The sequence below is a fragment of the Opisthocomus hoazin genome, chromosome 9, assembly GCF_030867145.1.
Source record: "Opisthocomus hoazin isolate bOpiHoa1 chromosome 9, bOpiHoa1.hap1, whole genome shotgun sequence".
Taxonomy (NCBI): domain Eukaryota; kingdom Metazoa; phylum Chordata; class Aves; order Opisthocomiformes; family Opisthocomidae; genus Opisthocomus; species Opisthocomus hoazin.
The window spans coordinates 43844019-43866178 of NC_134422.1; the positions used below are offsets into that span (position 1 = coordinate 43844019).

A 22160-nucleotide genomic window follows, 5' to 3' on the forward strand; every position below is an offset into this window, starting at 1 on the left:
GCGGAACGAAGCACCGGGACCGCAGCCGGGCCTAGGGCGGCACTGCGGGGTTCTGACGGTGCCGCTGAGGGAAGGGACGCGCGGGAGCGGCGGGAAGGCCCCGCCCGGCGGCCGTTCCAGGCCGCCCCCGCCGCGGGGGGTTCTTACCGGGCCGCTCGTTCCGCCGCGGGGGTGAGGGGGGGGGGCGGTGGGGCCCGGTCTCTCGGTCGGCGGCTCGGCGGGGCCGGCCCCGCGCCCTCACCGGGCTGAGGCAGGGGAGGGGCGGGGCCTGGCCGCCTCAAGCCCAATTATAGCCGTGCGCGGGGCTCGCGCGCCGCCCGGCCAATCCGGCGAGGGGGCCTCTCCCCCCACCCCACCCCCTGCGCGAGGCCGGGCTGTCCCGTGACTGCCGCGCCCCCCCGTTAGGCAGCGCGCGGGCGGGGCAGGGCAGGCGGCGAGGAGCGGGGGGCCCCGAGCGATGGCGCGGAGCGGGCGGGCGCTCGGCAGGGCGATGGCCGGCGGGCTCGCCGCCGCCCCGCCGCCGCGCACGGCCGCTGTCAGGTACGCGGGGTTGGGCCGCGGGGGTGGCGGGGCCGCCCCGGGTCCGTGTGTCCCCGTCCGTCCCTCCCCCCCCCCCCGCCCGGCCCGCCCGCCGGGCCGCCTGAGGCGCGCGCTCCCTCAGGCCGCTGCCCGGCGGGAAGCCGGGGGCTGTGGGGACGGGGAGAAGGGAGGTGCCGCGGGGCGGCTGAGGTGCCCCCGGCTTCGGGAAACCAAGCGGGCTGGGGAGGAGAGCTGAGCTTGTGACTGGGAGAGAAAGCAGGAGCGGACGAGGGAGAGTGCAATCAGAAAGTCGTACAAGAGCAGGAAAAAAGGTTCACCTGTTACTGCCGTTATGGCAGTGCCGCTGTTTCTTTGTTAAATTCAAAGTTTTGCTGTCAGCCTCATAAAAGCAGCGTAAAAGTGGAGTAGAGATCGGTTCGTGATGTCAAATGTCAAGCGGTCGTTTGGCGTAGTTGTTGCCGTGCAGTGGTGTGATCTGCCATCTTACCTGGACCACGTTTCTTACTGTATATCCTTCGTGTTTTAATCTTCGGGATGTGCTTGCAGTATTAAAATAGTTCAATCCTGGTTTAAAAAGTTGCTGTTTTTAAAATAATATGTTACAGTCCTGACTGGAGGGCCAAGTCAGCTACTGGGAAGGGGGTTCAGTATCAGGAAATTCATGAAGTAACCGGTTGCAAACTAAGTTTGAAAGCGTTTCTGGTGTAAGCTGCAAGAATCTTGGCAGCTGGCTTTGGGCAAGTGCAAGCTGCGTCCAAACAGGTGCTGTGTCCAAACAGGTGCTGTATCCTGTGTACCCCCGAAGGCGGCTGTGCTTCTGCCTCTTGCGGTCGTCGTCGGTGCGTGTTCCGTACCTGCGGTCAGCTCGGCGGGCCCCTTACTGCCCCGAGCAGCAGGCTTCCAGGGCTCGGGTGGTCAGTCAGCCTCCCGCGCTAGTGCGGACTGAAATACTTGCTGGCAACGCTCATTTTTTGGGATGTGAGCAGCTGCCGACAAAGAATTTGAATGAGGTCGACTCATGTCTCGCAGACCGTAAAATGGCCATCAGAGATCACGAGCCGTATGGAAGTAACAGCTGGGTGACAGTAACGCCAATTGCCCTGGCATGCTCTTACTGCTGATTTCAGTCTTTATGGGCAGGAGCTGGAGATCCCTGTTTTCACTAATACGTTACTCTTTAGGCTTAGAAAATTTTGTAGCTACTAAAAATAATCACTGAATATAGATCACTTATGTATGTATACTATACACTGGTAAATGCTTCCTTTTCAGGCCATGGAGGTCAGGAGATACTGTGGTTGGTGCCCAAATGGTTAGAGAGAAAGCAGCGAGGGGCAGGAACTGGATGATGCCAGGAAGAGCAGTGCGAGCGGATGCAGTCGTATTGCTGTCAGAGGATAAGTGCGGAGGTGGTAGAGGTGTCTGAATGCTAGTGGGGACTTGGCTTTTCTTCTGTGGCCTTGGTCAGGTTCACAAAAACATGTGTGACAGTCCACTGAAATCTTTGCTTTTGTGATTTCCTGCAGAGGTATGCTTTCCTGAACTGGGACTGAGCCCAGCACATTCTCAGAGCGTGTGTTTTTCTTCAGATAAAATCCAGAGAGAGATGAAGTCTCACCATGTTTGTTAGCATTATAACCTCTCTTAACCTTGCCTTCCTCGAATGTTAGCGTAATTGTGAAAAGGATGTTGTCTTACAGCAGCTAAAAGATTATTTGCAGAGATTGTTTTTCAGCCTTGTAGCTGAAACAAGTCTAGATAAAACTGTATGAAACAATATACTGGCATAGTGTTACAGTAAAAAAACAAACCAGGAGAAGAAACCTGGCAACCCATTTGGACTATGTGCTAGATGTAGCCCCAGATGGAGGAAGTAATTTAGATTAGCTCTCCAGCACGAGGCCTGGTCCGAATCTTTGCACACTTTCTATGAATCTGGTCGAGGCAGCTACGATGTTACTGGCACCCTTCCAGCCTGTCCGTCACAGCAGTGTTTTGCCTTAACAGTCTTGTCCAGTCTGGGTGGAAAAAAGCAGACTTATGTCCGCATCCCTTGAGGTAGTTGCAAAGGCTTGCAGAGCTTGTTGTCTAAAAGCTTTTAAAGTTGACCTATTCGTTCTTCATTTCGACACCATCCTTCTGTCCCATCTTAAGTAATTTAACTGCAGTGATTACAGCCTGTGTGGTCAGTCATCTGGCTTTGTATCACAGCTGCTTGTTTCTTTTTTATAAAGTCTGTACAGGTTGTTTCTAATCAGCTGATGGTAGTGATTATTTTTGTCTAAACTCAATTTATTATTTGTCTGTCTCCTAATACAAGTGACCATATAAGCCAACACGGTCAGTCCTGGGCTATTACTCTGTTACTTTAGAATTCAAAGTTACGTTGATTTTTAAAGAACATGTTAACAATAATTTTAATTGTTTAAAACTGGTAACTGTAATTTGCTAGACTACTTTAGTGGTTAGTAAAAATTGCATCTATCTGTTAATAGTGTTTTAAAAAAACCCCTCGAAACAACCCAGCAAGCCTGCTGCTAAGTGGGGAAGGTTGGTTCCATTTTTGACTGTGTGAATCCAGCAGTATGGTCCTGATTGTTTACTTAGAGAAAGGACAGAAAAAGACCTAGGTTGCTCTTCAGCTTATGTTTTTAGAACCACTGACAGCAAATAGTGGCATTTTGAACTTCCTGGTGCCAAAAATGAGAGCTTTTGAGATGGCATTTTGCATCTTAACCGACTTGATCTGCTAATTTAGCAGAACAGAGCTATTAGTAACAGTATTTGTTAGATTTTAGTGTAGTTGTTCACAGAGAACACTGAGGTGCAATCTTAGAATTACTAACATTTCTTAAAGGTAATTTGGTAAGTTTTATTTACGAAAACACTGTGTCCAAGGTTTTGCATGGTACTTTCTGAATGAATTTTGAAAGCTGGGCAAGCACTGTGCTTTCTGAAAGGACTTTCAAAATGGAACTGTCCTTGTAAGTGAAGGACGGCAGCAGGGGGATTATGGCAGAGTTCAGCTTTGTGTCTCCAAGTGGAACCTTCTCTCTGCCTGCTCCACAAGGGTAAAGCATTGCACACTGCCTTGATTTTGCTGTTAAGAAAGCCTGGTCTGCAAATGAAGTGCATATGAGGCTTGTACATGAACTCAGGCTGCTAGGAAGCCAATGTTCAACGGGAGCCTTTGTATTTCACTCTGCCAGTTACTTTTCTCGTGACTGGTGGCTATTTTTAGTTTCTCCTAGTGAAAAAAAAAAGTCCCCCTTGTACTTTTAACAGTTTATATACTGTTATGAGTGTTTGTTTTTCCATCTGAACCTGACATTTTCTGGAATGTTATACAAGGGATTGTTTGTCTCGCCTGAGTGTGGTGTTATTTATTTTGCTGAGACCAAACGCATCTAAAAGCATTTTCACTGTTGCAGGCACTTGGCTTCCTGTGGTATTCTGATGACAAGAATTTCTCCTTTGCAAGCACCTGTAATGAGCCATACCTTTTCAAGAACTTTCTTCAACCTTGCTGCACCACTAGTAAATAAAAGAAAAGAATATTCTGAAAGAAGAATCATAGGGTTTGTATAGAATTGTGGAAAGAAACTTTGTGCACTTATCGATTTTGTGTTTGCTGTGATTAATCCAAAATGCTAGAAGTTCAAAGACTGAGCATCCCTGGAAACACTCTGCCCAGCTGGAGACTAGGAAGGAGTTTTGACTTTCAGAATTTGTAGAAATCAGGCTTTTGCAGTCTGAAATTGAGTATAAAAAACCGTAGGAACCCAAAACCCTCACCCCATAGAAAGAAATAGCAGAAATAACCCTTCTGTTCCATGACAAAACAAAAAGCAACCCTGAAAGGGAAGAGTACACCATTAGTTTCATCTGGTGAAATGAGAATGAACCAACAGGTGTGAAAACTGTTTGTTCCCTTCTGTCCCAAATATGTGCTAATATTTACACTTACGGTATGTTGTACTTCTCACTTCTCGAGATTTCCTTCTTTCTGTAAAAGAAGGAAAATAATCAGTTGTGTGATGAAGAAACTTAGGCACACAGAAAAAGATTTTGAAATCCTGTTTGCCTTAAAGCTAGTGGGAAAATTCCAGTTAATTTAATGAGACTGGGATCTGCCCCCAATCTCTGGTCCACAATAGAATGAACTGTTTGTTTATTAGCATAATTTTTTGACTATGCATAACAGTCATTTATGTGATAGTTCTTGAACTGCAACAGATTTTGCAGTCACTTAAAAAGAGCCTTTGTCCAGTACTACTCACTGTGGAACATATGCTTCATTTTAGACACAGATGGAATCAAGCATGTACTTCAATTCTTTCCTGAAAGTCAGAAGTAAAAATTAAAAACCATACCTATGTAATGCTTTGCCATGTTACAGTAGAATTAAGTAAAAGTTGCGATGGTATTCTTTCATATGATTTCAATGTCCTGCTTGAGCAGGGGAGTTGGACAAGATGACCTCCAGCAGTCCTGTCCACCCTCAACCATTCTGTGATGCTGTGAGGTTTTTTCATTGCATGTAATTTTTTATTTAAGCTTTTTTAATTTGGGCTAAAATAAGGAAAGTAGTGTTCCTCTATTTCAGCCTTATGAAATAAAGTACTTTAGTTTTGATACACCTGCTCTTGGTAGCCATGAAGCATGGATTCTTTGTATGGAATGTCTAAGATCTACCTACATGAAGACACAGCTGTGCTGGAAAAATTATTTTTCCATTTGAAATGTATGTGTTTTTACCTAGTACTGCAGAAAGTAGCAGACACCATCTTCACTGTTCATTAGCTTTACTGCTGGATATTGTATGATATTTTGCATCTTTATGCATCTTTTACCAGGTTATTAATTTTTTCCCCTCTTTTTAATTTCCACAAACAGTGGTAGTGTTTTCAGGTGACTGTATGTTCACCTTCCAAATGGCCCATGCCATTTATACCATCTTTAAAACTTTTTAATACTGAATATGAAGTTAAAAATACCTTGTAACTAATGTTTGCATTTCTGTTTCTAGGTATTCTATGCAGGAAATGTATGAAGTTGTTGCTGTTGTGGAGAATTACAAGTTGTTTGTTCCTTGGTGTAAGAAGTCAGATGTATTATCAAAGCGCTCTGGATACTGCAAAGCACAGCTAGAAATAGGATTCCCTCCTGTAGTAGAGAGGTATACATCGGTTGTTACCCTCGTGAGGCCACATTTAGTTAAGGTAACTTTTTTTTTTCCTTAGCTGTAACTTTCCGTAACTTTTGTTTCTTGAAATTCAGTGGTGCTTCATAAGAAAACTGATGCTGGAAGTGCTTTGGTGGATCCAAAGATGCGTTGCTTTTGTTTGAACACTTAAGTTAATTGGAGATAATTTGAATGTGCTTTTAAAACATAAGGTGCCAAATGGGCAAGGGGGGATTGCTTTTTGATTTCCTTTTGCTGGAGAAACTAGCAGCCACTAATCAAGGTATACTGTTTTTGTTAAAATTTTGTCCAAGCATCTCTAAATGCAAAACTAATACAGACTTAAAAGTTATCTTTGACAACTGTAGCTTCTGATGCCTTAGCAAAGTTGATACCTGTCATTACTTTTCCTCTGACAATTTTACCTGGCTAATGTGAAAAGTCTTAAACTTAAGTGCAGGATCTGCTGAAGAGCTTGTTATTCAGTGTATTGATGAGGAGACAGAAGAATGGCTTTAAAGTCCATTTTTTAGGATTAATTTGTTCAGAAGAGAAGCATTGTATTTCTCCTCCTTTCAGCTTTTTCAAGAGCAGTAATTAAAAATGTCAAGGGAGTAACTTTAAATGACGTCTGGATCTTCTGACTAGTTTGCCCTATACGTTCAAATCTCTTTTGGTTAGGAACAGCTCAGGACAGATTCCTTACAGCAAAACTGCCTCCCCCCTTCAGGTGGCAACCCTTGGCTATTTTTTGGAATAACTAGTGGAATTACAACAGTTGATTGCTGTTCAAGATAATTGTTTGGATATCCCATTTCACTGTTCTTTCCTAGGCTTCCTCTTACGAGACACTGCTCAAAACAGAAAGTGGGTTTCTTAAGTACAGGGGAGATGTGAATTTGAAAGGGAATGTGCACAGTGCCTTTATTCAAGGTACTTACTGATTCTGGAAAGAAAAAAAAAAAATCTTTCCCCCTTTCTTAACAAAGTTGAACAGCCACAATGGAAAAATCTGCATTTTGTGTGCTGACTGCTTTCCCTTTCTACTCTTCCCTGACAAGACTGGCTTTTTGCTTTCACATAACTATCAGGTTGGCTTACTAACTCTTTTTACCTCTAAGTCAAAAGAGGGTTTCTTATGTCGGAAAAAATCATGAAGGCGTTAAGGAGAACCGTTTCTGTAGACTTCCTCCTCCTAGACTTATTAGTGCTTTCTGTGCTGGGATTATGTTTCCTAGAAGTTTACACTGCGTTCATGTAACTGTAGGAACATCTCTAGGGAAGCGACTTCACTGTCCTCGGAAATAACTCTGGGCAAAGGCAGCTAGCACGCCGCTTGAGCATAGCGGGCTATTGGTGGCCACAAAATGAGCACAGAGTTGTCGCTTACAGCGGCAGTGCTTGAGCAATGGAAAAGTCAGACTGGTAGCCACAGCTCTTGCCACAGAGAAAAGCACAGAGTGAGTTTGCTACTTATAAGGTTGGGAGCAAGTGGGACTCACTGGCAATTTTCCCATTCTTCCTGCCCTTTTGGTAGCAGCAGGAAAAGCAAGCCCAGCTCTTTGTGTCTAATCTTTGCTTTACTCCCCGCCTTTCTGGTATAGAAGCAGCAAGACACTGCATCTCATTCCTGGGCAGAAAAATGTGGGTAGTTTTGTGCTGCTGATTAGTCTTTGAGATGGCTTACCTGTTTGTCATGGCAGTCTTGTTGGAGCAGAGCTACTTGTGGTGGCAGTAAGACCTGCGGAAGAAGAGTTTAAAAAGTTACAGAAATTCTCTCTAGAAATTCCAAGACAACTGAGATTATGTATTTGGATGATTTTGAAGTATGTGTCTTTCAATCTTTTTCTATCATAAATACAGCCACACAAAATTAGCTATATGTGCTAAAAGCCAAATGAGTGAAAATAAGGACCTTATTGTCATGAAAACTATGAAACCAACTATTGCATATGCTTTATTGTTTTAAAGTAGGATTGTGTGCAAGCACTCCGGAAGTGTTCGTTAAATATGGCTTGCCGGTAACTAAAAGCCAGCGTATGGGCTGATTATGAACTTGAGTCTTGAGTGTATTGTCTCACTGACTTCATGGTCGCTTTTGATCACAGCAGCATCTTGCGACAGAAGATGTTTGGAGTTTGTCTTCAGTCAAGTTTGTTTTGATGCTAAGCATTTCTGTAGCCCAAGACTACCAGCCTATATATCAGTATATAAAACATTCTATACATGTAATGAAGAAAACCCTCAACAAACCAGTAAATAACCTTATCTTTTGCTTAAAACAGGATTCTTCAAAATTCTGGTCTGTAGCATTAGCATTATTTTGGTGTTCTATGCATCACGCTGGAGATCTGTTTTATGACTCAAAACAAAAATTTTGCCTGTCCCTTACGAGGAATTCAGTTACTTTGCAGTAAACGACACTGTGCAGATAGAATCTTGTACTGGCCGCACTACAGGAAAAATTTTAACGCTACTGTGACCTTCACTGTCTAACAAAATGCAGATGCAAACATCAGTAATACTGATTTCTCACATCTGCAAAAGCCTAATTGTAGCTTGACTTTTAAAACTTTCTTTTAGGCATCCTGCACAGACGGAAGACTATTTAATCACTTGGAAACCGTGTGGCGTTTCAGCCCAGGTATCCCTGGTTATCCAAGGACATGTACGTTGGATTTTTCAGTAAGTATTGTAATTAAGACTACCATATGCTTAGAACAAGGTATAGAAACAGTATCTGCAACTGTGGGTTTTGTTGTTTTTGTAATGGTTGGTACTGATATTTTTTTAAGTGTATACGCATGGAAAACAAGTTAGTTCTAGTGACTACTAACCAAAAAAATTTTGGCAGACTTTACCACATGGAAACCACCACAGTACCCTTTAGAGTCAGCAGTCTTCTGTGAGGTGTCCGCCTGTCATGAAACAGTCTAGGGGCTGGTGTCTCTCACTGTACAATTCTAAACGTGCTGAAGTTTCAGACAAATACAGAGGGAGAAATACTAAGCATACTTTGCTATTTCCTTTAATTTCTCTGCAACTTAAGTGCTCTTGGTACCAGAAAGTAGGTATTCTCTCATCTGTCCTGCCTGGCCTGCAGTTTGGACAATTTAATTTCCTGGCTTCCAATTTTACCCTTTCATGTGTTTGAAGTCTTGCTTGTTCCTTCTATAATACAGGTATAATAGATTTTTGTTATCTTTCTGCTCTGTGATGGGATATCACTGCAGCTCAAGACTATTGCTCTTTATATCCAGTATCTGATTTAGCCCATTACTCCTAGACAAGTTGCTTTCCGCTCAGGTTCTTGCTTTTCCATTTTGTCTATTTAGTCTGTCATCATGTTTTATAGTGTTAAAGTAGGTGTTGCACTGAGCACATAACTAAGCCGAGGTTCAGAACAGGCTACGAAAGCCCACAGAAATGGGTTGATCCTGCTGCCATCTACTGGGATGCTCTGCTTTAAAAATTCTCCTGCAAATAGGAAAAAAAGCTTTGGGAGTATTTGTGAACTGGCACATTAATCTCGTCGGGTTAATAGCTTTCAACTTGTTGCTGTATTGCACTTTGTAAAGTTCAACAGTAAAAATGAATCTATAGGCACGCAAAAAAATACTTCTCTCATGGGATTTGCCAACAATATTTGCATGTTATTTGCTCATGGTATTTGAATTTCTCCAGGCAAGTAAGTGCCAGTTCCTGCTACTGACCAATACACAAGCTAGCTTTTGACCCACGCCATAAATCAGTTGAGAAAACTTGAATTAAGCAAGCATTTGAGCCCTATAATCTAAATGCTGAGTTTGTGAGGAAAACTCCACACCCCACCCCCCCCCCCAGCCACCTATTGACATTTTGAGTCAAGAACTTCAGGTAAAGGGAGTCAAAACAGACTTACATTCATGTTACTGATGCTTGAGGTCAAGCACATGTGAAAGACTAATCCAGGTGTGGCTTCGTCCTCTGAGGGTGATGGAGCACTGGAACAGGCTGCCCAGGGAGGTTGTGGAGTCTCCTTCTCTGGAGATATTCAAGACCCGTCTGGACAAGGTCCTCTACAGCCTACTGTAGGTGCCCCTGCTTCGGCAGGAGGGTTGGACTAGATGACCCACAGAGGGCCCTTCCAACCCCGAACATTCTGTGATTCAGAGCCATTTAATCACTTCTGTGCTGCTGCTTCACAGTTAAATATGCATTACGCATTAACAACTTCAGAGAAGCTGTTGTTGCTCCATTTGGCATTTAATCTGCTGATTTCTCAGGAATGAAAAAATTCATCTCAATCCAAAAGACATGTTACAGCATGAGTGATAGAGTCACAGAAGAGCAACCCATTTCTTTTCCTGAGAATTCTGTAATCCTTTTGGGAAGCTGTGTATTCCAAAACAGTGTGATTCTGTAGCCGTAGGGGAGCGTTATTTGACAAGACCGAAGGCCAGCACAGAAGTGTAACTGAAGGCTGTTTACCATAAAAGTGACCGTTTCTTTGGAAGATGGAGAAAGAGGACTCCCTGCACCCCTGCCATCACTGCTAGCTAACTACTACAGTGGCTCCAGTTTAACTGCGAGAGTCAGTAGCTAAAAGAAAACGTAGACATTAAGTGCTGAGCACTGCAGGAGGAGGCCCGAGGGCTTGGTGCCGAGGACTTCACCAGGAGGTCTGTACTCTGACTGCCCGCGTCAGCACGGCCAAGGTCAAGAGTGGGAGGCATGCAGGTAGGAGATAGGGCACACAAGAGCAAGTCTGTAGCTTTAGTCAGTAAATTGCTCTTGTTTGAACATACCATAACTACAGCTACCGAGAGGGAAAAGCTGATTTTAAATGTTGGTACTTAACAGGTAACTATTTCGAGCTGCTTTTAAATGCCTCTCGGGTTTGCCCCAGCTTACCTGAAAGCCTGCTGTCTTGCCACGCAGGATTTTCTTCAGACAACTGGTGTCCCCAAGTGAATCCTGTGCACACAGTAACCAGGTTATTGTTTACTAGTAGCTTTTCATTATCCCAGATCTTTTATTTCTGTTTTGTGATGTGTCATTTATGAAGTAGACTACAGTTTGTTTAGATAAATGGAAATAACTTCAGAGAACTGAACAAAACGATTCTTTTAACTGACAAGCCCAGGGAGACAGTCCTCTGACCAAGGAATAAGGCTTTTCTTCACAGACACTCGCCCATAGTGCAGTTTAACCGCTCCTTCTCCCACAACTAACTTGCAGACTAACTGGAGATGCTTTAATGAAGTTGTCCATTTGTACCAGTATTATACCACAACAGGAGATACAGGAAAAACACTTGTTCTCTATTTTCTTGAACAGGTTTCTTTTGAATTTCGTTCACTTCTACACTCAAAACTCGCTACGCTATTTTTTGACGAAGTGGTAAAGCAGATGGTAGCTGCCTTTGAAAGAAGAGCATCCAAACTCCACGGCCCGGAAACAACCATACCTCGGGAGCTCATGCTTCACGAAGTGCATCACACATAGAAGGGAAAACTGTAACAACCCTCGTTATAAACTTGTTTGTACACGTCAGTTGTACACGAGGTGCCACACTCCTCCTCTGGGGCATCCATTTCCTCTCTGAGCTTTGTGTGAGATTTTATACTGTACAAACCGCCCTGTTCAGCCAGATGTATATAGAGTGGTCAAGCTGCATTCGAGTGCAAGTTAGCAGTACCAGCAACAGGCAGGTGGCAGCGGCTGTAACACAAGCTGTCTCAGGCTGCCGTTTGTTAACCTGCCAGATGGTTTGTGTAGTCACAGTGTGAGTTCTGCCTTATCCAAGCTTACAGGGGTTTTTTTTCAGCATTGTAATGTATTAACTCAAGTTTAATTTATTAGTAGCGTGAACGTAACTTAACAGCATCAGCCTGGCTGACTCTGGCCGAGCGAAGGGACGCTGACATTCTGGCTTTGGGGAGCACGGAACAGTTTGTCAGGCATCAAGTAGTCGGTGCTTTTAATCTAAATGAATGTCAGGTTCCCAGCTGCCCTTGAATTGTGACCAGCAACTGCAATAGAAAAACACCACGGCCTGAATACTGCGGAGCTGCCAGAAGGGAAAGGTGAGGGGTACCCGTGCCTTAAGGAGCGCTGCGCATTGAGCACAGCCTTTCAGCTATAGCCAGGGGCTCTTTGCTGTCTGGGCTCCCAGCCACTCTGGGATTCTTGGTACCTTTGGTGGGCTGAACTCGCTCTCCCTTAGGTTAGGGTAGGCACAGCTCAGCTGCTGCACACAGCTCCCAACACAGCTTTAAACAAAGAAATGTTACCCGCAAGAGGGAGGGCAGGGATGCGCAGCAGTCCCTACTGCCGTGCTGCCCTCGGAGGGAGCAAACAAGATGTCCTCTGCTTACGGCAGACTAGTGCCCAAGGCCAGCTGTCATTACAACAGAGCTAAACCTTAGCTCTTACCGTCCTTTCAGTACCATACTACCATTTAATTAGCACATTACGAGGGTACCAGCTGTCCTGATTGAATTCATGTTCAGTAGTTCTGTTCCTGACATTAATATTCTCTTTCCGGTCTCTGATGAAACATGAGGGAATGGGTTTGAAGAGGTTTAAACTCTGCCTCTGTGCTGCCTTGTTACCACATTTCCTTACTGAAGCTGGTGAAGCTCCAGGTCAGGTGTTGAAGCCTGACTGAGCCTGCTGAATCCTTTCTCTAGAGCATCCATAATCCACACGGTTACTACAAAGCAGTGTATTAAATAACATAGGAAGGGCTGTTTCAGGACAGACAGGCCTGAAGCACTTTCAGCCCATTCAGATACTTTTCCAGAAAGAGCAATTGAAGTTTCACCCATCTTATGGGTGAAGGATAGTTCTCATTAAAGGTAGGAAGCTGGGGAAAGTGACAGCTGGATTAAGAGGTCAGTTTTAAAGCACTGAGAAGTTGTAAAGCAGTTTTATATTGTCGAGATAAACACGCGAAGGTTGGGAAAGCAGGCAGGAGACCTTACGCATCAATGTTAGGAGCTGTGTCAGGTCAAACAACACAGCATGCGGCAAACAGAGCTGTCATTTTTAAGGCTAAAGCAGCATCTAGTACAAAATAATTCAAACTAAAGCCTGGAGCCCATTACCAGAAAGCTGGAAGACGGGAAGGCAGAGGGCAGGGAGGTAACCACATACTACACCTGAGTAAGAGAAGCAGTTAGGAAACGCACAACCCTTTCTCAGCAAAGGCCACTTACCTGTGTCAGGCCCTCAGGACACTTCCCTCCCGCGGCGCAAAGATGCTCCGGGTCCCTTCCAGCGCCTCAGACAAGCACCACAGACACAGCAGAAGAAAAGTCAGCGTGCGTGCCTTATTGCCATAGCATTGCTTAATATTCCTAAGAACTGAACTGTCAGCTCAGCGTGGGTATTGCTCACGAAAATCAAAGTCCCTCGCATTTCCGAGAAGTGTTGCAGGCAAAGGCACGCTTCCTGGAGGGAAAGGCCCTGTCGCTGCCATGCCCGGGCGCTGGGTCTCCAGCAAAGCTTAGAAGCAGCAGGAGGCCGTCAAGGTTCGCCCAGGACTAGGGCTTTGCGTGCAGATGAATAAGGTGATACATTTTGTAACTTTTGAGCAGTTTGTTTTATTACATAAAGGTCACAGAACTGTATATTTGCCTACTTTGTACACACTTGTCTAGTCTGACGCACAGTGGCTTCCACGTTCTTCCTAGCACTGCCAAGCACCAATGAATTCTGAAACAGAATATCAAGTGCCTTAAGTGACATTTCAATCGGGACCTCGGTAGATGGATCTTGCACCCAGTTATCAGGAATGTACAAATGTCTTTATTCAAAAAATACAAAATAAATTATCTGTAGGCATGGACACTGACTGTAAACAATTACATGTGTGTTAAATGAAATCCAGTAACTGATGGTTACAGTGATTCTTTTAAACACCAGCCTCACGTCAGTCACTATCCACCCTCTCGCGCTGACACCTGAAGGTTGTAAAGTCAGAACTGCCAGTCTCCAGCAGCACAGCTCGTGATGCCTCCCTGCCCCAGGAACTAGAACATGCCACCGCCCATTCCTCCCCCCATCCCGCCCATTCCTCCCATTGCCGGCTCCTTTTCTTCTTTAGGAATTTCGGTCACCACTGCTTCTGCTGTTGATAAGAGAGACGCAACACCCGCAGCGTCCATCAGAGCAGTTCTCACAACCTAAAAATAGGAAAGAAATAACTCAATACCTGCTGACCGTATCATGTGAGCTGCGCGGAGGGAAAGCTGAGAATTACGACTATTTTAGGTTACCTTCGTGGGGTCTATGATTCCTTTTTCTACCATATTTACAAAGTCCCCGAGCATTGCATCGTAGCCAACCTCCGATGGACTCTGCAGGATCTTTTCAACTATCAACGATCCTTCGACGCCTGCGTTCTTCGCAATAGTCATTGCTGGGATTTTCAGTGTTCTCTTTATTATTTCGATGCCTGCAAGAAAAAGGACGTTTAGAATTACCCATGACGTACACTGCTCCTATTGCCAAGGCACGCCCGCGCGCGCCGGAGATCCACACAGAACGAGAGAACCCTCCGAGCAAGAACATGAGCTATTTTTATCGGTTCCAGGTAAAAAAGTTCTCTGCTACTTGACATTTGTCAACAAATGATGTAATTGCAGGATATTTGCATGTGTCTTAGTTTCAGTTCTAAAACAGGCAGTGAGGAGCATTATCAGCGTCACACGGCACAAAGCCTTTTTCCGTCCCGCTGGCCACACCACCTCTTCAGCGCTCGCAGCCTGCCGCGGCTGTAACCGCCCGTTCTCAGTGCCTGGCAGGGCTCTGCAGGGGCACTGCCGCTTTGCCGGCTCGCTCATCCGCCTTAGGGGCGCAGCGAGAGCTCCTTCCCCCCGCAGAGCGGAGACCGCCGTTCCAAGGGGACACGAGGTTCTGCAGCTCCAGGAACTACACGCTGCCTCACAGCCACCTGCAGTTAATCTTACAGAGCCTCAGGACAGCAGAACGTCCGTTCCCGACACAGTAATTCACTGACCGATTCTCTGATCTTCGTTGGCCGGAGCCAAGGCATCCAGTGCTGGAATGCAGCGCAGCAGCGCGCAGCCGCCGCCCGGAACAATGCCCTCCTCCACGGCAGCACGGGTGGCGTTCAGGGCGTCCGTAACTCGGTCTTTCTTCTCATTCACTTCAACATCGCTCGTGCCACCAACCTACAACGAGCGAGCCACACGTCAAGGGCCGCGGAAGGAGCCGGGGCTACAGAACCGCTGCCACACAACTGAGCAGCCAGCTGGAGTCACTAACTGGAGCGTGCCGGAAGCAGAGCCCTGCTCTGCCAGCCTGGCAGGGTTCACTCGGACCTCAGCGCTCGGGAAGCCCAAGCACACAGCTTTAGCTGATTATTTCAAGTTTGACTCTCACCTTCAACACCGCTACTCCGTCAGAGAGCTTGGCCAGTCGCTCATTCAGTTTCTCTTTTTCGTAGTCACTTGTGGTAACTTCGAGCTGCTCAATGATTTCTTGGATGCGTTTTTCAATCTGAGCCTTTTCACCCTTCCCCTTCAGAAGCATGGTGTCATCTTTTGTCACAATGACCTCTCCAACTTTACCGAAGTCATGAGGCTGAATGTCTTCCACGTTTAGGGTCAAACCCTCTTCACCAAACACCTGCAACAAATTAGGTGAGAAGCTGGGATTCGCAGATTCTCCACAGGCGAGTCTTTTCTTTACAGACAGACGAACACAGGCCGCAGGCCAACAGCACGCCATGACCACAGCGCTGCAGCCAAGCCGAACGGAACTCGTCCCTGCTCCTCGCAGAGCCCCGGCACGCAGGTACCACGCAAACTGGCCCCATGGGACAGGGAGCTGCCAGCTGCTCGCGCACGGCTGGCTCACGCAAACCACCGAGTGACAGGACAGCCGTGTTACCGGGTCCTCCGCGTACCTTGAGAAGTTACGAGTACGGGCGCTAAGCTGACTTTAGGACAGAGCTGGCCCCTTTGTTACTTTGTGCTCTGTTTAGCTTAAGCACTACGTTTTACTTCAGTAACCACCCTCGGATCCCAGTGTCACACTATGACTTTGAAGTGTGTGTAAAAAAAGCAGCATCAAGGGACATCAATCAGCACATCAACTGTTTGAGAGTTGAGTACAACTCCAGTCTCTTCCAAACATTTAAAAGAATTGCTTTTGCCTTACTCAGGTGGGGGCAATGATGAGAATCAGTTTTACAAGACAGCAGGAAAGCTTTGCTATTTCTAAGAAATTCCCTTGATGTTCTCCCTTCCCCTTAACCACCTAAATGCTGCAGGGAAGTCGTCCGTACTTCAGTCAGCGAAAAGGACATACTACTGTCATAGGTCAGGGCTGCATTACACAGTATCTACATTTTAAAAAAATACCAAGGTTCGAACATTAGAGTTACACTTTTGAAAGAAGGGGACACAGCCTGCAACACAGCAGACACAAGCTATGGACCTAAAAATACAGGTTCTTTTCCTCCTTAAATACCATTAGCATTTCTTAAAGCCCAAAGCCAATTAAAACACGGGTTACTTACGGCACCACCAGTAGCAATTGCCATATCCTTAAGCTGGTTTTTCCTGTTGTCACCAAAACCTGGTGCTTTCACAGCAACGACCTGAAGACCGACCTTCAGCCTGAAGAGAAGAATTCAGAGAGCAACGTTCCACGTGTGTTCAGAGAACGAGTCGAATCCCTAAACCCCGTTATTTCAGTACAGCTCTACCGAGCCAGCAAGCAGAGGGACCTTCATGAACCGAGCTGGTTTGGCTCACAAAGGTACTTAGGGAACAACTGAAATTGTCTGAACCGAGGCAGAACACGGCTGCATACAAAAGGTGCTGCTTCTTTGGTACCGGTAAGAGAACAGACACTGCAGCAGATTTAGATAAATGCTTCTGTAGGCGTTCCTTTAAAAGGATGAAAACGCAATGGAAGAGTGGCATTTGTCTCGAAGTACTGATTTTAAGCCTCACCTGTTCAAGACGAGAGTGCTGAGGGCTTCTCCATCAACATCTTCAGCAATGATGACCAAAGGTTTGCGGTGAGAGTTGGCAATTTCAAGAGCTGGAACTATGGACTGTACACTAGAAATTTTCTTTTCGCTGATTAAAACATAAGCGTCCTGGAATTCACATTTCTGCCCTGCAGAAACAACACGCGCTGTCTGAACAAGCCGACCGTACAAACGCACCAAGCGTGCTCTTAACCTTAAGGAGCTACTTTGGAGCAACTGCTGCACTTCTCAGGGGCGTCAGAGAGACACAAGCTGTTGTCTCCCAGAGTCCGCTTCCAACTCTGCATTGTTCCGGAGCATTCCAGGGCCAGCCTGACGGTAGCACGGGCACTGTCTGCACTGAGTTTCCGATGGGGAAGACCACCCTCCCCACCCCCCCATCCTACTGCCGAGGTAGACAGTGTAACAGAGCGGGAACTCTTTGTAACAGGAACCATTACTTCAACTTCCAAGGGCCGTTGTAAGGTACTGGACATGCGTTGTTGTCAGCTCACCTTTGGTTGTGTTAATGAAATATGGAGAGATGTAGCCTCTGTCAAATTTCATGCCCTCAATGATTTCCAACTCATCGTTTAGAGTTTTTCCATCCTGTTTCGATGCAAGAAAGCCCATGTTAAAGATCCCTTATTTCCCACCGAAAGCACCATGTTTTTAGCATACTACACACAACAGAGCGAAAGGCTCTGCACCGCACATCAGTCTTATGTGCTTCCCCCTTCAAAATAAATGCAGTGTAAGAGGGAACAGCGACCAAACCCCGATCTAAAGGGGCTGGGGAGGGAGGAACTACGGAGGCACACTGCTGCGAGCAGCAGCAGCTGCACCGCGTGCCACACGAGCCAGCCCGAGCTGGGGAGGAGACGGTCACTTCGCCGTCAGTCCGTATGTTGGCCGGTCCTTACCTTGACAGTGATGACCCCCTTCCGGCCAACTTTCTTCATGGCATCAGAGATTATATTGCCGACCTCCTGATCTCCGTTTGCTGATATCGTGGCAACCTGGAACAGCGAGCCATTTCATCTCATTTCACGACACAAGTGACTTCTTTCCTGGCTATAATCAGAGCGCCAGGTGCCACGAAGGCCAGCGCACCCGGAGCCTGGGACCCAGCGGGGCACCCTCCGCAGCAGGCCCCGCAACACCCCAGCCGCCTGAGCCTCCCACCCACCTCCGCTCTCAACAGTTCTTCCCAACCACAGCAACTCATGGTTTAAGACCATCCTTTGAATGAAACCTGAAGGTGAGAAAAACTGCCTACTTCTGGACTATATCTGGCAGCGTAGTTGAAGGCAGAATACTGGGAACACTAAACCAACGAAAGCGTTACTATGAAGATCGCTCAGTGAAACACACCCTGCTTCTTGAGATATAGATAATATATATATATATGTAAAGAAAAATACTCAGGTGTCCTGTACCCACAACCTAGCTCTGTGAAACCTGACTTCACAAAACTTTTTCTGAAGAACAGCTACGTAGAGTTGGTTTAAATTCCTCTTTTTTTTTTTTACCTGTGCAATTTCTTCTGGAGTTGTAACAGGTTTAGACAGCTTCTTCAGTTCAGCTATGATTGCATCGACTGCAAGCATCACCCCTGAAGAGGAAGGGAATACTTGTGAGTGAACAAAACAGCACGTACAGCATGGGGGGGGGGAAACCCCCACAACCCCCCCAAACTGGTGAAGTTTCAAACCCAAGCCCCCACTGCAAAAATGCATCAAGTTTGCAGGTCCAAACCCAAGGGACTGGCAGTTCTAGTCCCACCCTGTCGTTTGCATACCTTGTGCTCACTTTCTGGAGTCGGTGTGACCTACCTGCCATCACGATCGACACCTATGGCAATTTACATAACTCCACCAACCTGGTATACTTATCAGAAATTAAACACAGAAATGGCTTTAAATGTAGTTTACCTACGACAAATTAAACTAACTACATTTATAACACTAAAATGATCAGAAAAATGAAAAATTGTTCAGACTAAGTAACGTAACAGAAACAAGTGGGTTCTCTGTGCATCGCTCTTCATATAGAGCTTTCTGTGGCTCTCAGACAGAAGGTAACTTCTGCAGGAAGCCGGTCAGATTCGGGATATGAGAAGCAAGACAACAGTGATTAACCAGTAAAGACAAGGGGGGGGACACTTACCCCTCCTGATTTCTACTGGATTAGCTCCTTTGCTGATTTTCTCGAAGCCTTCCTTGGCGATGGCTCGTGCGAGTACCGTTGCAGTAGTGGTACCATCTCCCGCTTCCTCGTTGGTGTTGTTGGCAACATCTTGAACCAGCCTGGCTCCGATATTTCTGTACTTGTCTTTTAAGTCAATTGCCTTTGCTACCGTCACACCGTCTTTCGTCACTTTGGGACTTCCCCAGCTTTGCTCAATAATAACTGTTCTTCCCTAGGGCGACACAGAGCAAACGTTAAATCACAGCCACGCAACGCGCAGCATCCCGCTCCGAAAGGATCCTCATCTTCAGCTGAGCTCTTCAGCAGCCGCAGCTGAGCAGGAACATCACCTCGCACACAGCTCTCAGCTGGGACTTCTCTTCAAGCACACACATTACCCAGGCTCTGCGCAACTGGAAAAAACAGCTCAAAGGCTTTATTCTCTCGCGGACTGAGGCTTCATCCCCCAGCCACAATGCTCAATGCCACAGGCTCACAAGTCTGCGGCTGAAATAGGACCGGCCTTACAGAGGAAAACAACTGAACAGATTCCCTCCAACACTGGTATTTTTCCCTGAAACTAAAATACAGCAACATGGTGAACTAAGTATGCAATTTCCACTAAATCACAACAGAGGTCCACGCGATCGAAAAACCATAATACAAAACTCAATTTGTTGCATGATCTAGGGGAAAAAAACAAACCCCGAGACTTGCAAACCTTATTAGTGACTAGCAAAGAGAACTGACAATACTCAGCGAAGCTGTGTTTGTGGGTTGCAATCATCTCAAACGCTGCGAGTTAATGAGCCTTTCTCCTCTTAGCCCGTGCCTGCACTCAGCTAAGAAGCTGGGCTGTCCCACGCAGCAGGCGCAGCTCACGTGGGAAACGGCCGAGCGCGCAGGGAGCACAGGGCCGATGCGCCCGCACGAGAGGGCTGCCCGTCCCCCGACGGGCTCCGCCATGTTCCGGTCGGAGCAGCTGGAGGCAGCCGCAGCGCCGCTGCCGCCGCAGAGCCCGCAGGGTTGGCCTGACTCGGGGCTCCGCCACGCACGTGGCCACGCTGCCTCAGCAGCACGGCCGGCCCTCCACGCTGCAGGAAAAGCGTTACGCTGCAGGCACCGGCGCGGGCACTTGTGAGCTTTCATCATTCCAACTCTGTGTTATAAAACAATCAAGCCAGAATGACACACGTCGTGACTTCTTGCTGCTTTTTGATTTGACCTACGCTGCTCCTGAATCTAAAGTGGTTCAAGAGCAAGAAAATTCTCTCTGGGGGTCCCGCTACCGATGGGTTCTTCATGTAGTCTCTGCTTGTTTTGCTTCGTTTTATTCTCTACTTTGATACAGTCTTATTTCAAATGTTTGTTTGGTAGCTGCAAGGAGCGTGGCACAATAAAACCTGCTCGTATCTGGTCAGATAAAAGGGATTCATACCAAACACCTTTTTTACCTGTATTTCTGGAAAAAGGCAGGCCCCCAGCGAGCGAGCCGGCGTTCTGAACGGTCCCGCACACCGAGAACCCAGGCGCTCGCACCGACTCGTGCTGACAAAGCCATCGGCCTGCGGCTGCGGTGTCAGAGCGGGCACCAGACGCAAACCGCGTTTCTCGGAACCCAGCGGGGTGCCAGAGGGAAGCTTCCTCCCCAAACGGGCATTTCTGAGAAGCGCCGAACCAGGCGCTGGGGTCCAACCCCCCGCGCCCGCAGACCCGGGGAGAGCAGCAGAGAGAGCGCTGAACAACCCCCGGGTTGCAGCCGGTTGCGTCAGGACCTGCCCTTTACCCGGCGCGGCAGAGCCGTGCTCAGGCATCCGCAGAGCGGCCCCATCCAGAAAAACAAGAGCTAATTTCACCGACTGCGCTTAAACTTTGCTCCTTTGCGGAAAACCGCCGCAGCCCGGCGGCATCGCCGTGCCTTACCCCCCGTCCGCTGGGCCCGGGGCGTTTCTGCCTGTGAATAAAGCGAAGGGAGCACACGGGTGGATGCCCCGCAGCCCCGGGAGGAGCCGCCACGCCGCTGCCACCCGGAGCAGGGGTCCCTAGGACCTGCAGAGCCCCTGCCTGCCCCTCAGAGGGGCCTCCCGCCCGGCCCCAGGGCGGCCCGCATGACGCTGCAGAACGGCCACCTCCGCGGAGCGCCCAGCGCCGTGAAGCAAATACAAAAATAAAGCCGTAATTTGTTTTAAAAAGCCGCTCCCGTGCTAGCTGACCCGCCCGGGGACCACCCGCCCCGCCGCTGCCCCCCCTCCGTTACCTTGGGGCCCATGGTGACGGCGACGGCGTCGGCCAGCAGGTCTACCCCCTGCAGCATCAGCGCCCGCGCGTCCGCCCCGAACTTCACGTCCTTGGCGTAGGCGCGGGTGAGGTGCGGGGCCAGCGACCGGGCCACCGGCCTCGCCTGGCGGAGCACGGCGGGCAGGCGCAGCATCTCTGCAACGACACGGCGCGGTGAGCAAGGGGGGACGGGGACACCGGGCCGGGGCGCGGCGAGCGGGGAGGAACGGGGACACCGGGCCGGGGCGCGGCGAGCGGGGGGGAACGGGGACACCGGGCCGGGGCGCGGCGAGCGGGGGGGAACGGGGACACCGGGCCGGGGCGCGGCGAGCGGGGGGGAACGGGGACACCGGGCCGGGGCGCGGCGAGCGGGGGGGAACGGGGACACCGGGCCGGGGCGCGGCGAGCGGGGGGGAACGGGGACACCGGGCCGGGGCGCGGCGAGCGGGGGGGAACGGGGACACCGGGCCGGGGCGCGGCGAGCGGGGGGGAACGGGGACACCGGGCCGGGGCGCGGCGAGCGGGGGGGGACGGGACGGGACGGACCGCGCTGGGGCGCGGTGAGCAGGGGGGGAACCAGGCCCGGCCACGCGACCCATGCGCGCGCCGCAAGGTCAAGCGCCGCTCGCCCCCTGCCGGCGCCGCTCGTCCTCCCGGGGCCGCGCCTCCGAGCAGGGCCCCCCGCCGCCCGCACGCACCCACCCCAGCGCTGACCATCGCCGCCGCCACAGGAGGGGAAGGCGGGAGCGGCGGCCCCCCCGGTCCCGGTCCCCACTCCCCGGTCCCGGCGCTCACCTGCGGCAGCGCGGGGGGAGCAGCGGGCGCCGTGCGGAGCCGCAGCCGGAGCGGGCAGGGTCTGTGCGCGCGGCGGCGGGAAGGCGCGGGACACTCACCGCCTCTGCCCCGCCCCCGGCCTAGGCGCCGGCCCACGCGGGGCGCTCACGCCGCCGAGCCCGGGAACCGGCATAGCCGCCG

The 22160-nt window shown here is 48.8% G+C and overlaps 2 protein-coding genes across 2 annotated transcripts; one reads left to right on the plus strand and one right to left on the minus strand.

Moving 5' to 3' along the window:
• Positions 1 to 432: 432 nt before the first annotated feature.
• COQ10B (coenzyme Q10B) lies at positions 433 to 13559 on the plus strand. The gene is made up of 5 exons (XM_075430968.1): positions 433 to 540; positions 3972 to 4118; positions 5570 to 5762; positions 8309 to 8410; positions 11045 to 13559. The coding sequence occupies exons 1-5, from the start codon at positions 458 to 460 to the stop codon at positions 11210 to 11212; spliced, it is 693 nt and encodes a 230-aa protein (XP_075287083.1). The 5' UTR covers positions 433 to 457; the 3' UTR covers positions 11213 to 13559.
• On the minus strand, positions 13497 to 22085 carry HSPD1 (heat shock protein family D (Hsp60) member 1). Its single transcript, XM_075430967.1, has 12 exons — positions 21981 to 22085; positions 21166 to 21341; positions 18888 to 19140; positions 18251 to 18333; positions 17642 to 17737; positions 17234 to 17327; positions 16699 to 16867; positions 16260 to 16359; positions 15119 to 15364; positions 14733 to 14907; positions 13990 to 14168; positions 13497 to 13896 (listed from the first exon to the last, which is right to left on the minus strand). Exons 2-12 carry the CDS (start codon positions 21337 to 21339, stop codon positions 13744 to 13746), a joined length of 1722 nt encoding a protein of 573 aa, XP_075287082.1. The 5' UTR covers positions 21340 to 21341; positions 21981 to 22085; the 3' UTR covers positions 13497 to 13743.
• Positions 22086 to 22160: the final 75 nt, after the last annotated feature.